Source organism: Delphinapterus leucas, chromosome 3 (genome assembly GCF_059928025.1).
Source record: "Delphinapterus leucas isolate spDelLeu-1000000601 "Yukka" chromosome 3, BTC_Dleu_Yukka2, whole genome shotgun sequence".
Taxonomy (NCBI): domain Eukaryota; kingdom Metazoa; phylum Chordata; class Mammalia; order Artiodactyla; family Monodontidae; genus Delphinapterus; species Delphinapterus leucas.
In genome coordinates this window covers 21,993,283-22,010,178 of record NC_143131.1, presented here as the reverse complement: position 1 = coordinate 22,010,178, position 16,896 = coordinate 21,993,283, and the positions used below count along the sequence as shown (strand labels likewise).

Here is a 16,896-nt window from a genome sequence, read left to right as displayed (position 1 = left end):
ATTCTATATTTTTGTGATGCTCCAATTATTTACTAACAACTTTTACAGATGCAATCTCCACCTACTCTTTCCTAAAAATATTGGTACTTAAGCTTCTAAAGTTATAGGTAAGGTTGTAATTGTATTGAAAATGATCACCAATATAGCAAACAATTGCTTGCAAATATTTCTAAATTGAAAAAAGAGAATTGAAATGAGAATGTTGCTTCAATAAGTTTTAAAGCTTTTAGCAGAAACCCTCAATTATGCAAACTCTCTTTTAACTTTTAGGAACAGTATATTTTTCTGGAGAACACTGTCTAGCATGTCCTCATACATTTTAAAAGTCAGATATCATTTTAGTAAATGTTCCTATTACTTAGAATCCAATCAATTTGAGTTTCTGTAAAGTCAGTGCCTTGTGATGTAAAACCATTTTATGTATCAGATAATTTCTATACTCCAAGTACAGCATTTTACATGACAGATTTTAATACAGGTTACATCTGTCACGTTGAATGCTTCATGTGCTGTGGAGAGCTCCACTGTCATTTAGTACACTCTGGGGAAATACTGCTTCGCCATTAATCTTATTTCTAAAGCATGTTTGCATTAACCTTAAAATCATCCTAATAATAAAACAAGCACACAAAAAAGTAAACAGATTACTTAGAAATCTTTGTAAATGAAAGCATAAATATAAATGCTGGAGTACTTAGAATACATTGTCATATTTGAGAAATGAAACTCAATCCTTTTGGTCCTCCAACCACTTTTTTATAGTATTTTATCATATCCTGAAATAAAATTCATAGCTAACAGAAAACAAAACAAAAAAAATACAGAGAAATGTTTAAAATAAAAATATTCTAACAGTAATATAAATAAATAATAAAATAAAAATAATTATGATTTAAAAATACTATTTTCATGCATAAATGTTTGCGTTTAACTACATAGAGGAGGTAATGATACTCAGATGTTTGAATCAACTTACAATTCATTCATTCAAACTGTTTAATGAGCATCTACTATGTGCAAGGTTCTGTTATAGACATGTGAAAACAGTAGCAAAGAAAAGAGCAAACTTCCCTTCTTTCATGGGATGATGGTAGGGAGACAGAATATGTGCACAATAAATAAATAAAACACATGTAGTGTATTGGGATGTGCAAATTAGGGGAGGTTTCAAGAAAGAACCGAAGGAAGCAGGGGATCTACCTACATGGATAACTACATGGAAAAGCCTTCCAGGTGGAGGGAAGAAGTAAAGAGGTCCTGGTTGAAGAGAGGAGCGTATGAAGTGTGTTGCAGGCTGAAGCAAGGACACTGGCTGGAAAGGAGTCAATTTTGAGGAGTGGCCTGGGGGATCGAAGTATAGCATGAAGTCAGAGAAGTGACCATCTGTCATGAAATGGAATACAGAATCGTAGGTATTTGTGAGATGCTAGGTTTAATCAAAGTGAGGTAAGAAGCCATCAGAGCAATCCCATTTTAGTGGGATTACCTCGGATACATTGTTGAGAAGAAATAATTGCAGGCGGAGAGCAGTGAGGAGCCTGGGGCATCATGGAGTTCTAGGTCAGCATAGGGGCAGGGAGGTGGTCAGAAGTGGACACATTGTGCAAAAGTGTCAAAGGTGTAGCTGACAACATGATTAAATTTTTCTATATAATAGTGTAAATTATGTCATGTTGATTTACTGTAGTAGAGATTTTTTTTTTCTACTCTATGAAGCTCTAGGTGTTCCACAGACCGACCTAAGAGGGGAGAAGGGAGAGGTCTTCAGCTGAAGACACTAAGTTTTTGTGGTTTTGTTTTTGGCTTTACTTTTACCTTTGAGCTGGATTAAATTTGAAGAAACTGTGCTGCTGTTTAAAAATCATTTAAATATCATTACACTGCATGACAGATGCATAGTTCCTGTAGTTTATTAAAATCACTATTTTATTTTAAAAATTTTAATTATGTTGTTACTCTGGAAATGTTGACGTGCAAAATTAACTACATATCCACTCTATATAGGGGTTATAATTCCTGAAAACTGGTAAAGTGCCAAAAGAAATAAAAGCTAAATATGTCCTTTCTTTAGAATTTGTTTGAAAGAAATTATTTACAATTATATTTTCATAAATTGTAGACATGTTACTAGGTAAATAATGTTTCCAAACTAATAATTATTTTATGTAAAAGAGGGGAAGCAAATATTTTGGTTACTATTATTAATATTTGTTATGTTAAATTTAAAGTGACAGGTAACATTCATAATGTTGTCAACTGACTTTTTTTATTTGTTTATTTGTTTGAAGCTTTTGGAAACATGTCCAAAACATTGATGAAATGCTGGAAACGAGTTGAAACACAGTAAAATTCAACCCAATAATATAGGACTGCTTTTTCTTCATCCACGTTGGGAATTGTCAAGAAGTGAACTATGACAATATATCAATTTTTGCTACTGTTTCTACTCTGGGTATGCCTGCCACATTTCTGTTCTCCAGAGATAATGTTCAGAAGGACTTCTATGCCCCAGAAAAGAATTTTAGGTGCACGCGTACCTAGAAGTGATGGCAAAATTCTGCACCGTCAGAAGCGTGGTTGGATGTGGAATCAATTTTTCTTACTGGAGGAATATACAGGATCTGATTATCAATACGTAGGCAAGGTAAGTCTGTGTTGAAATGGCAAATATTTACATTCCAGTTTTTCATATGTCTCATAAAGAAAATTTGAAGGTTATCAAGATTGCCATTCTTACAAATTTGATTCTCTAAATATCCCTAAAGCGGTTTTTGTTTATGGAATACAAATTAGAATTTGAAAAACTATGTAATGAATATAGCATTATAAGTGTATGAATTCATTTACTAGAATTAATTCTGCCTACTACCTCATGTATTAAAGAGGAACTAAAAATTGCAATTTCAGAATTTGTAGTTAGAAATCAATGATCAAGAGAAAACTATCTGGCAATCTAGTATTTAAAATAACAATGCATGTATATAATACATATATATATATATATATATATATACCTATATATATTTCACATTGCCGTTGAATTCAGTGAGGAAGAAAAGATATATTTAAAAGTTGTTTAATATTCTACAGAATGAGAAAACAAATGTCATTAAAAATATGACCTAAGGTCAAAATAATGCTTACTTATAAGAAAACTTATTCCAGATATGAGCGTTACTTGTTTTTCTAAAGTCCTACCATGGGTACATTTAAATAAGGGAAGAATAAATGGGAAGACAAGCAGGAAAAAGTAGTTTACTTGTCGGGATATGATGACATGAGGCGATTTCATGCTATTCAGTTATAAAAGATGGTGAGGAAAATGAGCTTTGGTTAGGACTGGAAGGACAAATACGACATAAAAGTTACAATGGATGCTTTTATACACTAGATTGTATTAATTTCCAGTTTTCTTTCTTGGCACTATCTGAATCTAGTCGAAATTAGGTAATATCTTAAAGAAAAAAATCATTTTAATAATGTTATTTTTATGGACAGTTTATGAAACTATATCAAAGAAAAAAAGTTAAACACACAAAAGGAAAACAGATATAATCACATGTTCATATAGCACATGTCAACAGTATAAAATTATGATAGATCGATGATTGTGTTGGTGACTTTTGCATCAACCTCAACTTTAATAGCTTCTTTCACATAATTAAAACTGGGCTTTTAAAGTTTTTGTCTTCTAAGAAGAACTATTTTTGAGAAAATACATGTTCATTGATTTTTAAAACACTTTGATAGGTTTTTTCATGTTCCAGTTATTTCAGTTTTTTAAAAAAATGTCTGACAGTATGAGAAAAATAGCATTAAAGGTTAAATGTCATATTGACTGTAAGGTGAAGAAAAAAGCCAGCAACCTAAGCAATTTTACCAGAAAGCATGCAGTAGTGGACTTATCACAGGGTCATCTGATAGAATTCCTGAGCTCAGAGGGTTAAGGTAAATTTTATGGTTGCTGCAATAGGCAACTTTCAGTTTATGAAAATATAATAACTGAAATCTGAGCCATAGAAACTATAAATAGATTTATTTGGCTCTTCCTGGACATAGCAGTTATTTGTTTATTTGCGTACATTTTCCTTCACCTAGTCCTTAATGAGGATTTAATAAATGTTGGTAAATTGAATTATCATTGCATTATGTACTCTGTTGTGATCATCAAGGTACTTCTATGTACTTTCATTTGTTCTTTCCCCAAAGAATATCAATAACTTGAAATCAAGAACTTTACTTCGTATCTCTCTTTGTTTCTAGCTCTTAGAGTAGATTTTAATATTTAGTTGGTTGAATTAACCTGAGTTGTATTGAACTGAATTCCCAGAGTCATCTGGTGCCACTTAGCTCTTTAATGTAGAGTTTAAATTACTGTGGGCTATTAAAGCTGGTAAATACTTAAGATACATGCATCTTGATATGCAACTCAAATTTTATTCTTCCTTACTCTGCTCTATAAAAGCAAGCCAGAAAACTCTTTAATGAGGAGAGGCATAAGGAATTTATGGAATGTGTTCACCAGTTTCTTCTATAAGTATGCCCTGAACTACCAGATCAACAGACATATATTAGATGCTGTAGCTCTGAGTTTACTTCTAATACCCAAAGCATCTGTTTTTTTGCTTGTATTTGAAGTCAATTTTGTATTTCTATCATTTATTCATGTCATGACCTGTGAAATAGTTATTTTTAAATTTCCCTTGTTTGTAGTACATATGTGTGTTACTTTTTATTAAGTATTTATATTGTATTAATTACTTATACAATTAAAGATCTTATATTAGGGCTTCCCTGGTGGCGCAGTGGTTGAGAGTCCGCCTGCCGATGCAGGGGACACGGGTTCGTGCCCCGGTCTGGGAAGATCCCGCATGCCGCAGAGTGTCTGGGCCCGTGAGCCATGGCCGCTGAGCCTGCGCGTCCAGACCCTGTGCTCCGCAACGGGAGAGGCCGCGGCGATGAGAGGCCCGCGTACCACAAAAACAAACAAACAAACAAACAAAAAACACAATAAAAAAGATCTTATATTAGAAGTAAACATATAGATTTTTTTAAACATATAGATTTGCATATGCGAAAAGGCAATTATGAGATATAGAATATTTTTATAAACATACATTTTAATGAATATAATTGGGGGCTAAGATATATTTTCTTCATGAAGCATAAAAAATTTTAAATTCCCTGGATATTCTTTCCAACATTACTTATAATAAATTTATTACATATTCATCCTTTCAGAAATTCTACTTTCAGTTTTTACTTCATTTAAAGTAGGCATGTGATATTGATGCTGAGAGATTCAATGTCTCTAGGTTAGTTCACAGGTAGGAATAATACATGTCCCAATTACTAGATTTATGGGAAGACACGGATAAACTCTCCATTGTTGTGGAAAACATGGTGGGAGCTCAGAGTAGGAACAATGGAGAGAATTACACTGGTTGAGTGGGGACAAGACTGAAAAGCACATGCATGAAGAGGGGCAAAATTTTTTAAATACCAAACAATTAGCCAATAAATTCTACAAAGAATGGATGGCATATAATTTCTTAGATTAAAAACCCAATACTGCTTGAGAGGTTGAAGCAAAGGGAAAATCCCCTTACTTCTCATTGGCTTAAAGCGGAGGAAAGCTTAGGAAAAGCATATAACTGCCAATCAGAATAACTATATGTAAACTTTCTTCTGCCATTGTTTTTGCTTTCAGTGGTGAAATCAATTAACTTCTCTTGGCCTTCATTTTCTCATCTATAGTATGATCATGTCAGTCATTATATATATATATATATATTTAATGTACTTATATATATAATTTTTATATGATTACATTTTAAATGTGAAGTGTTTGAGCATTTAAAAACCCATTTATATATAAAAATAAAGAAGAAGAAGAAGTAAAGAGAGACAGAAAGAGAAAAAGAGAAAGAAAGCTAGTGGCTGAATTGTCACTGCCATGGCTATTATGAAGAAACTAGCTAACCAGCAGTGAACTCAAAGCATTTCTTTGTTCATCTCTCAATGAGCAAAAAAATATTTTCCTCTAAATCATTCAATCAAATGTATTCTAAACCAAAATATATTTGGTGTAATTTCTTTTTTTTCTTTTCAGTGAGATAATCAGAATATTGACCTATATAGGACAATGCCTGCTAACCTTTCTTTACCTTCCAAAGCAAGAGGTTTAAAACTTAAACTTCAAGTATCTACTTTTGCCCTATGTTACTTTTATATCTCAACCTTCTATAAATATCTTTAAATTTACCAATTTAAGATTTGAGAAACATTGTGATTATAAGCTATTTTTATTAATGTCCTAATGTAACTTCTTATCACAGGTTCCCATTGCCTGATTCAGTTGCCTAGATAATTTCAAAATTTTAGGCTTCCAAATATTCAAATAAATAATGACAATAAACTAGATATTCTTGAATTTACTTTTAGCCGTTAACAAACATACAGTTCTAAGTGAATTACTAATTTTATTTACTGTACAAACTTTGCACTTTATATAATAATTATTCTCAAGTGGAGAAAAACATGTTAAAAATAGATTTTTAATCAAAACCAGAGATTAAGAAAAAACACCAAAAAATTAATAATGTAATTGGACAATGATAAACCTGATTCTGAGCCACCATAGTAAAATAATTCACTCCAGGAAGTAAAAACATAATAATAATTTTAGTAAATAATCAAGGCAACTGTCTATATCTTCTTGGGATAATGAAAGCATGTACCATGTGGGGACATGAAAGAGATTCTTGGGGCCTCCAGGCCATTCAGACTTTATAGTACCTCACTGATATCATCCTTCTATAAATGCAGAATACATTTGACACATAGATTCTTTTTTTCTTTTCCCAATGATAGGTTGTTTTTTTTTAAATTGAAGTATAGTTGATGTATGACGTTGTGTTAGTTTCAGGTGTACAGCAAAGTGACAGTTATACATATATATAATACATATATATATTCTTTTTCAGATTCTTTTCCCTTATAGGTTATTACAAAATATTGAGTATAATTCCCTGTGCTATACAGTAGGTCCTTGTTGGTTATCTATTTTATATATAGTAGTGTGTATATGTTAATCCCTAACTCCTAATTTATCCCTCCCCTCCTCCTTTCCCCTTTGGTAACCATAAGTTTTTTTTCAATGTCTGTGAGTCTATTTCTGTTTCGTACGTAAGTTAATTTATATCATGTTTTAGATTCCAGGTATAATCGATATCATATGATATTGTTGTCTGTAAGTCTTGTTGGGTTCTCAGTTGCTTAGCATTCTTGAAAAACAGAAACCACGTTTAATTATTTCTTAATTTCATATCCCTTTTCCTGAAGAATTGATGGCTTCAAAGAGCTAGAGCAATAATTGTGCTCTCTATTTTAGCAGATTAAGAATACTATAGGTATTTATAGTTCTTCTGTCCTTAGATGATTACTTAAGCTCACCTCTACCAAGGGATACACGGTTCCCCATAGTCTACCATGGCTTTGTCCTCCCATAGTTTATAACCCAATATGAACCTTCATCCCCCTTCCTGAGTAGCCAATAGAAACTTTCTCCCTGTCCCTAACAGGTTTTTCTCTTTGGAACCAACTGCTTTTATTTGCACAAGTGTCTTGCTGGTTACTTGACTTTTCAATATTTCAATTCACTATTAAATATTTCATTTTCTGACTCTAACCTGTTCCATGATTGAAAATGATACAATGAGCCATATATTTTTCTGGTCTATCTCAACTCTATACCTTTAGTACTGTCTTATTTGCCCTCATGGCCCCTTAATGAGCATGATGAGTTCAAAATACCCTGAATTAATGATTCTAACTGGGGGTTATTTTGCCATCCAGGGGAAATTCATCTATATATGGAGACATTATTTATTTTCACAACTATGTAGAGGGGGTTGTTACTGGCCTCAAGCTGGCAGGGACCAGGGATGCTGCTAAAAATCCTACAATGTATAGGGCAGACCTCCAGTCCTAAATGTCAATAGTGCTGAGACTGAGAAGCCCTGTCCTCAACTTCCTTAGTTTTCCAGAGCCTTTTACATTTCCTCAACAGCTCAGTCTTTATTTTACTTCTTTCTGGGTTCTTGTTTCTGAATATGCTCTCAATTATCATCATGTTTCTTCCCTTCGGAGTTGCTGTAAGAATTTGCTTTCCCTAACTTGGATTTCTCTCAAGACCTACTTTCCTATTCATATTCTGTCTAATTCTTAAAGCATATGTTTGGCTCCAGTCTCTTGGTCATTCTTCTCTGTAGACTTGTGAGCTGCACACACCCACTATGAATGAATTATTTATTCATTCTGTCAACAAATATCTAGAAGACCTGTTACTACTCAGGTACTACTCTGATATTAAGTACTGTGGTGAAAATATAATTTCTCTACTCACAAAATGTCTGCCTTTAAGAGAAGGAGAGAATAATAAGTCAGGATAACAGGAAGTTATGGGACTCTTTTTGTCTCAGACACAGCACAGACCCCAAAAGCCTCGAACAAAACAGTAAGTGCCAAATATTGCCATGTTTCATTTCTGCAGTACTTGTAAATAGGTGGAAATAAAATAGTTTGGGGATTCGTATTACACGAATCTGTGTGTTATTAAATGTTGAAACTGGAGTGTCAAGTTCTTATTTATTTATTTCTTCGGAAGAGTTTTTTAATGTGCAATGCTTTATAATGAAGTGATTCTTGGAAATTTCTAGAAGAGATATCTTCCAGAAACTGAAAAAACATTATTCATGAGAGAATAACTTGACTTCAAACATTCACAAAGTCTGGCAATATCAACTGTATGCGTTTTGCCCTTAATAATATAGGTACAATCAAGTCAAACCTGGTTGCAACAGGGGAAGGGGTAGTTGGAACTAAGACAGAAGAAGCTGTCCTGACCTCCCCACTGCTATTTTCCTACAGGGGAAGAAAATCTCAAGTGAACTCATGGAAAAAATTTATGTTTTATTAGAGTTTAGAGAGCTGGGAACACTCTCTGGGACCTTTTAAAAACTGTAATATTATTGAGACTAAAAGTTTCCAGGTGACTTTTTTTTAATACAAACATGATGAAGAGAATCTGCATAAAACACACACACACACACACACACACACACACAAACAGATAGGCCTGCTTTAGTGGTGAGATGGGAGTAGGAGAGGGCTTGGTATATAGTTATTTTCTATTTGAACCCTATTAATGACAACCATAAAAGGACTGAGCACAAAACAAATTAATACAGTGAGTGATTTTAGTTAGAAAATGTCCTAAAAGAAAATAAATCAGGATGATTTGATAGACATCAACAGAAAGTCCTTTAGATTAAATGATTAATAAAGACCTTCCTGATGAGGAGACATTTGGACTTTTGGGGTGAATATAGACATTATTTCCCTGATAGGTAAAGACCACAAGAAAAAAAAGATGATCCTGAATTAGAATTTATAAAGACTTTTTGTACTAATCCTCAAGCAAGAGGTAATTAAAGCATTTTTAAATAGAGGCATGTACTGCATAACCCTGATAATGTTTTCCAGGGAGACCACCTCTTGGTTTTTAACTCTCAGAATGCATCTCTCAATGTTTCAGCCAGAGGTTATGTTGGAAAAATATGCTCACCTCCTCAAAGCTCACTATAACATTTTAGCAAAGCAGTATTCAGGAAGATCTTAAGTTGCATTCCAGATACACTTGGTAGAACATCAGAGCCACCCATAGATGTTTTGAAACTAATAGAGGCTGTAAAAAAGAACGTGCACCTAAGATTTTGTAAGCCCTTCGGGAAGCCTTGCTAATTCATGTTAACCTGTAAGTGATCAAGTAACACTGGTTTAAGCGTTTTCTATACTAACATTATAGCATGTTATTCATATATAGAGATTTTACTATGGTTTCTTTTCTTTTTTTTTTTTTTTTTTGGCGGTACGCAGGCCTCTTGCTGTTGTGGCCTCTCCCGTTGCGGAGCACAGGCTCCGGACGCGCAGGCTCAGCGGCCATGGCTCACGGGCCCAGCCGCTCCGCGGCACATGGGATCTTCCCAGACCGGGGCACGAACCCGTGTCCCCTGCATTGGCAGGCGGACTCTCAACCACTGCGCCACCAGGGGAACCCTTTACTATGTTTTAGTTACTTTTCTTTAGGAAATTAGTTTTGAATTTGGGTTTAATGTGTAAGCATTCTATTTTTTCCAGTTTAATGGGAAATAGACTTCTTGTTAGCATTTTCAAGCAAAGTGTCAAATATTGAACTCTTTTTAAAAAGATAAATGGAATTAAGTATGGGATACTCATATAAATAACTACAATCATTCTTTTACTTAAAAGTTCTTACTGGTAGTAGTGATAACATATGTTTACTAAACTCTTCCATGAAGTTATTTACATAACGTGTTGTCACTGTATAACCTTCATGAAACAACAGTACACCCGCACCACCTAAACACATTTACCACACTCACTGCCCTTACTGTACTCTAGTGATTTGTGAGAAGTCCACCCTTCCACTCTTTTTTCACTCTTGAATTAGTAACCCAGAGATGCTGTTTCCATCTTTTCTTTCCCATCATAGTCTTATTTTTGTATATCCCTGTTTTGTACTCACCATTTTATAATCCCCTCCACACAGAAGGCTTCTTCATCTCTTTTTCCTCCTTCTTCAGTTTGTCACACAGCATCTTTTAAAATCTACCTCTCTATGTTATGTCCCTTGAATTTAGTTTTATTGGATTATGTTTTAGATAAGACATTTGAATTTATTTTCTAAAAAATATTATTTCTGTGGTTTTAGGCCAATTAATTCACATAGAGTAGTAATAGTTGGAAGTAGATGAAAGGACTTTGATGATAATAATTGATAATAAAAAAACAACTCAAAGTATTTTTCTGTGACGAATAAGCTTTTAAAAACTTTACCTATTATTTAAAAATATTAAAGTTCAAAAATACTAAATCTACAATTTAACCCATCATTTTTCAAATATAGAACTTTTAAGAAATACAGTCATCTCTGAATGAAGATTATGTGAAAATTGAGCCAGACTTTTAGGTAAAGCTCGAGAGAAATCTCTGTAGATGAAAAATGTATTGAAATGTCATAAAAATTTGCTCTGCAAAAAATATCTTAATATAATTTATCAGTAACAGGTGAGTGTGTAATGGCCATGAAGCATGGGAAATTATTATTATAGTATTAAGAATTTCTACCAAAGACCTCTTATTTTCTTTCTTGGAGACAATATACAATTATATATTCAATTAAATTTTGTCCCCTTTGTACTAAAGAATAATGTACTTTTCAGTAAAGAAAATGAAAGTGGATGTATGTTATTATGTTTGCTCTTCAATGTCTCATACTTAGAATATGTTCAAATATTCAAATTCTCAGTTGCTTCTTATGAAAGCATGAATAGAAAAGGAGGGAGCACTTCAATAAATTTTCTGAAGTGAATTATTAAATATTCACATAATGTAGTTAAATTTCTACTTTTGTTTTATCAAAGAATATTATTTAATCTTAATTTTTTATTATTATCATTATTAATATTGTTGTTGGTGGTATTATTATTGTGTTGCTAATTGGGTAACTGCATTCCATGGCTCCTGGTAATTGTAAATAAAAGTTAAAATAAAGAAAACATAAAAGTTTCCAGGAAGATGGACTAAGTTTAGAGAAGGGAACAGTGATTTTGTTGGGATATAATATACAAACCTTTGGTTCTCTCCTTAGAACTCTAATCAACAAGACGAAAAGCACTTTATGCAAATTTCAGACTCTGTCTTTAGTAAAATTCTTTCAGTAACCTCACTTTTAAAGCTATACTTTAAGCATTTATAGATTACGTAAAACTATTAAATTTAGGATTTTAAATGCAGGTCTTAAATCTCAGCCCAGGATTAAAATTGTTTTACCAAGTAGGAAATTGAGCTGTAAGAATATGTACTATTATAGCCTTTTATCTAAAGGAACATTTCCTATTTTGGCTGACGTTTAGCTTAAATTCCATTAGTGAACTCCTCAGTTCAGTGTTGTGGCTTCCAAACACCCGCCAAAACTCCAAGACCACTGAATTTTTCAATTTTCCTTGATACCAATTCTGTCAGTATATACAAACCATCAAAAGCTTAGCACTGGGCTTCCCTGGTGGCGCAGTGGTTGAGAGTCCGCCTGCCGATGCAGGGGACACGGGTTCGTGCCCCGGGCGGGAAGATCCCACATGCCATGGAGCGGCTGGGCCTGTGAGCCATGGCTGCTGAGCCTGCGCGTCCGGAGCCTGTGCTCCGCAATGGGAGAGGCCACAACAGTGAGAGGCCCGTGTAACGCAAAAAAAAAAAGCTTAGCACCAAATCTAGTTTGCATGTGTTGGTTTATCCTGAGTCCAGCAGAGCAGAGGGATAGAGTTGTGAATCATGGACTAACTGAATACATGCATTCCTAAGAGCTGAGCTTCCAAAGGGAGACAACAAAGAGATAAAGCAAAGGTCAAGGACATGATTGTAAGTCAAATAACATAAAGGCAGAGATAGAGCACATCCAAGAAGAAGTAGAAGGGGCGGGGGCAGAGAGGCAAGACTAGGACTATTATAGAGGCCAAAGGAGAACAGAATTCCAAAGAATCGATGACTAATCCTGTTAAGTGATGCAAAGTCATCAAGAAGAAAGTTGTAGCAATTTAGAGATCAGTGTGGACCAAGGAGAGAGCTGTTGCAATAATCTGATGTAAATGGGAGTCGGATGGCTTTGGTTTAGCCCAGAAGGAAGCAACACATCAGTTTCTCATAGGCATGTTATCAATAAGATAAAATAAGTAGGAGTGAGAGAGAGTTTGAAATGATGAAGAGCTGGAGATGGGATGTTATTATATGGACAGAAAGAGAGAATGTGAATGTGTGCAACAGGTGAGCTCACTCTTGGTAAAAATTAAAATTAAAAATTGGTCTATTAAGCTGACAGCCAGCATCATACATAATTACTAAACAAAGAGAGTATTCCCACTTAAATCACCAACAGGAGTGAAATAAGTTTTTAAAAAAACCACTTTGCTCACTACTACTATTTAACATACTTCTGGAAGCAAAATAACAGTGTAAAAACTATCACATATAGGTTTTTTTGATGTGAGAATTAAACTAAAAATAATATAAAATATTCTGAAACATCCTGACATATCCTGATAATGATACCTCTAAAATGTATTTTATTTATTATTACTTAAGAGTCCAACAACCGTTTTTTATTGTTTCTTATTTACAAGTAAGGAAAATATGTCCTTCTTGTCTAAATTAGTGTCTAAGGGCACCAATCAAGTAACTTGTAGAGATGGGATTCTAGCCCAGAAATTATGACTCCAGAGTATATACTAACCATCATTACCCCTCATTGCACCATTATTAATAGTAATATTCTTATTTTATCAATATTATGTGTTGCTTCACCAGAAGCAATTATATTCTTATTTAAGCAGTACAATGATGGATAGTTAGCTGACTTTCTTTTCTGAATGATATCAGTACAAAACTAAAATTGCATAGGTAACAGGACTATTTCTGCTACTTCATAGAGAAGTCAAATTTATTTTTGTAGTTGTTATGTGTTTATTATTTAATTTATGTGTGGAATTGATAATGCATGCACTTTGAATAAAATTTAAAAGGCAAAATAAGTTGTATAGTTAAAACTAAGACTCCCACCAGGATCCTCAGGCATCCAGAGTTCTCCTCCTAAGAAACAGCTGCATTTACCAGTTCTGTTTTGTTTTTGTTTTGTATTTTTCTACGTATTCCAAGAGACATTATAGAATTATTTAATAAGTATTTATGATTTTGTTTTTACATAAATGGTGGTGTACTTTATGCCATGTTATAAAACATGGTTGGTTTGTTTTTAGTTAAAAATGTAACTTGAGGACATATTCCATTTCAGGACATAAAGACATCCTTCATTAAAAAAAAAATAGTAGCTGCATAGTATTCTTTCCAGTGGATGTATCATAATTTGTTTTACCATTTTTCTTTTGAAGAACGTTTAATCATTTAAAAATATTTATTAATATAATAATATGACATGTTATTTCACAGAGTGCTGGTATATCTTTAGGAATATGACTAGAAGTGAAATGCTGAAGAAAAGTTTGGAAATTTTAAACTTTCATAGGTATTGCTAAATTGCTCTCCACTGATGCAGTTTGAATTTATCATGCCAACAGCAAGGTATGAAAGTTAAGTATTTCTCCACCATTGTATCCAATCTCTGTATTATCATCATTTTTAATAGCTTTTTAATCTTGTAAATGAAAACATATTTCTCTTATTTTAAGTGAGAATGAACATTTCTTCATGTGTTTAAAGCATTTCCCTTTTTTTTTTTTTTTTTTTTTTTTTTTGCGGTTCACGGGCCTCTCAATGTTGTGGCCTCTCCCGTTGCGGAGCACAGGCTCCGGACGCGCAGGCTCAGCGGCCATGGCTCACGGGCCCAGCCACTCCGCGGCATGTGGGATCTTCCCGGACCGGGGCACGAACCCGTGTCCCTTGCCTGGCAGGCGGACTCTCAACCACTGCGCCACCAGGGAAACCCTCACATTTCTTTAAATGAGTGTTTATATCCTTCACCAATTTTTCTGTTAATAATCTAGTTTTTTTCTTTTGATCCATAAGTTCTCCTTATTAATTGACCTTTAATTCTTTTTTTTCATTTTCAAATGTAATACATGCTGAAAGTTGAATAAAACACACATATAAACTTTAATGAATAAGTATAAATCAAATCAGGTGACCTCAACCCAGATGAAGAAATGGAAAACTCATGGCCCCTAAGAAACTCTCTGTGTGGGTCTGTTAGTAACAACATCATTTCTCCTTTCTAAAGGTGGCAATAAGATTCATTTGGGGTTAATAATGCCTTTCTTTATAGTTTGAGCATCTGTGTAGCCACTCATAAACAACACGCTGGAGTTTTAAATGTTTCTGAAATTGAGTGTAATCACAGTTCATATATTCTTTTGTGTCTTTCTTCTTTCGCTCAAATAGCTTTATGAAATTAAACCATATTTTTGTGCAGAGGATTTCTTTATGTGAATGTGTTTGGATTTAGTTATACATTTTATCAATAATGGAGATACGATGTTGCCCCTTCCCCTTACTTTGACTTTACTAACAATGCTTCTGTGAACATTTCTATACATGCACCCTGATACTTATGTACATCAAATAGCTTCAGAGTATATAATTAGGAATAAAATTGCTGATCTCTAGTGTGTGCTTAGCTTCAATTTTTCCAAATACTGCCATTTTAGTTTCCTAAGTTTTAACCAATACCTGCTCCCACTGGCACTATACGAGAATTTCTTCTGTTCTACAAAGAGACCCAAGCTTGACATTTTTAGAAATTTTTTTTTCAAAACTGGTGATTTAATTTGTATTTTCCTAAATAACAATGAAGTTTCATCACTGTGAACAAGTTTTTCAAGTGTTTTATCAACTGTTTCTTCAGGTCATCTATTTTTTGCTTATTGATTGCTTCATTCCCAAATCCATAATAGGTGTGGAGCACCAATTATTTTTCAGGCACTCTCTAGGTGACCAGGTCACACCCCTTAGTAAAAGACAACACACCCTGTGTCACGAAGCTCACATTTTTAGTGGGAAATGCAAAAAATTAAAGACAAACATAATAAATATATTACTCTTATGGTATGTTAGATGATGAAGGTTACTATCAGAAAAGAAGAGAGAAAGCAAGGTAAGGGATATTGAGGAATGGAACAGAGCAGGTGGGGTAGTCAGTACTTTCTTACTGAGAAGGTGATATTTAAGCAAAGGATTTGGAGGAAGTGAAAGGGGTAACTAAGCAGCTGTTAGAGGAATATTTTTTGCATCAGGAAGAAATAGTTACTGCAAATGCTCTAAATCAGGAAATTCCTCATGAATATTCAAGAAAGGGCAGGGAGGTACATGTGCCTAGAGAAAAGGGGGCAAGGGACAGGTGGTAGAAGGGAAGGGCAGAAAGAAAACAGGATGCCCAGATCCTACAAAGTGTGGTAGACAAAATAATTGCCCCAAAGATATCCACATCCTAATTCTCAGAATTCATTATATGTTATTTTAAATAGCAAGAAGAGACTATTGCAGCTGTAATTAAATTGAGGATCTTGAGATGGGGGAGATTATACCCTGGATTTCCTATGCAATCCCCATTTGATCACATGGGTCCCTATAGGAGTGAGGCAAGAGGGTTAAAGTCAGAAAAAAAGAGATGTCACAATGCAATCAGAGGTTAGAGTAACAAGCTTTGAAGATGGAAGAAAGAAACAGGAACCAAGGAATGCAGACATCCTCTGGAAGCTGGAAACAGCAAAGAAACAGTCTCATCTGAAGCCTCCAGAAGGAGCAGAGCCCTGCCAACACCTGTATTTAGACTTCTGACCTCCAGAACTACAAGAGAATAAATTTGTGGTGTTTTGTCACTAAGCTGGTCATAATTTTTACAGTAGCAATAGGAAACTAATACACAAGACATTGGATTTTCACTTTTACTCTAAGATGGAAGATATTGTAGACTTTTTAGCAGAAGACTGACATTATATGAAATAAGTTTTAAAAATATCAGTCTGACTTCTGGCTTTAAAGTTGGTACGATAGAAATCTATGTAGCATGGATGTTAGGAAGCATTGTTACAGATGACTCAAAACATTTTGGCCTGAGCAACTGAAAAATTGATTGTTTTTATTTAGAGAGCATTAGGAGTAAGAGCTCAAGTTCGTCTTCAGATGTATTAAGATAAAGGGAGTTTTGAGACTGTGTTGGATTGGCCAAAAAGTTCGTTCAGGCTTTTCCATTAAGATGTTATGGACACCCGAAGGAACTTTTTGGCCAGCCCAAATACAAGTTCAGGA

General features: G+C 34.1%; 1 protein-coding gene across 1 annotated transcript in view; it reads left to right on the top strand.

Moving 5' to 3' along the window:
• Positions 1-954: 954 nt before the first annotated feature.
• LOC111178591 (cadherin-10) overlaps positions 955-16,896 on the top strand; it is a 124,708-nt gene continuing 108,766 nt past the window's right edge. Inside the window, exon 1 of the mRNA XM_022581436.3 lies at positions 955-2,644. Coding sequence (XP_022437144.1) covers positions 2,414-2,644 — 231 coding nt within the window. The 5' untranslated portion in view covers positions 955-2,413. The remainder of the gene's footprint in view (positions 2,645-16,896) is intronic.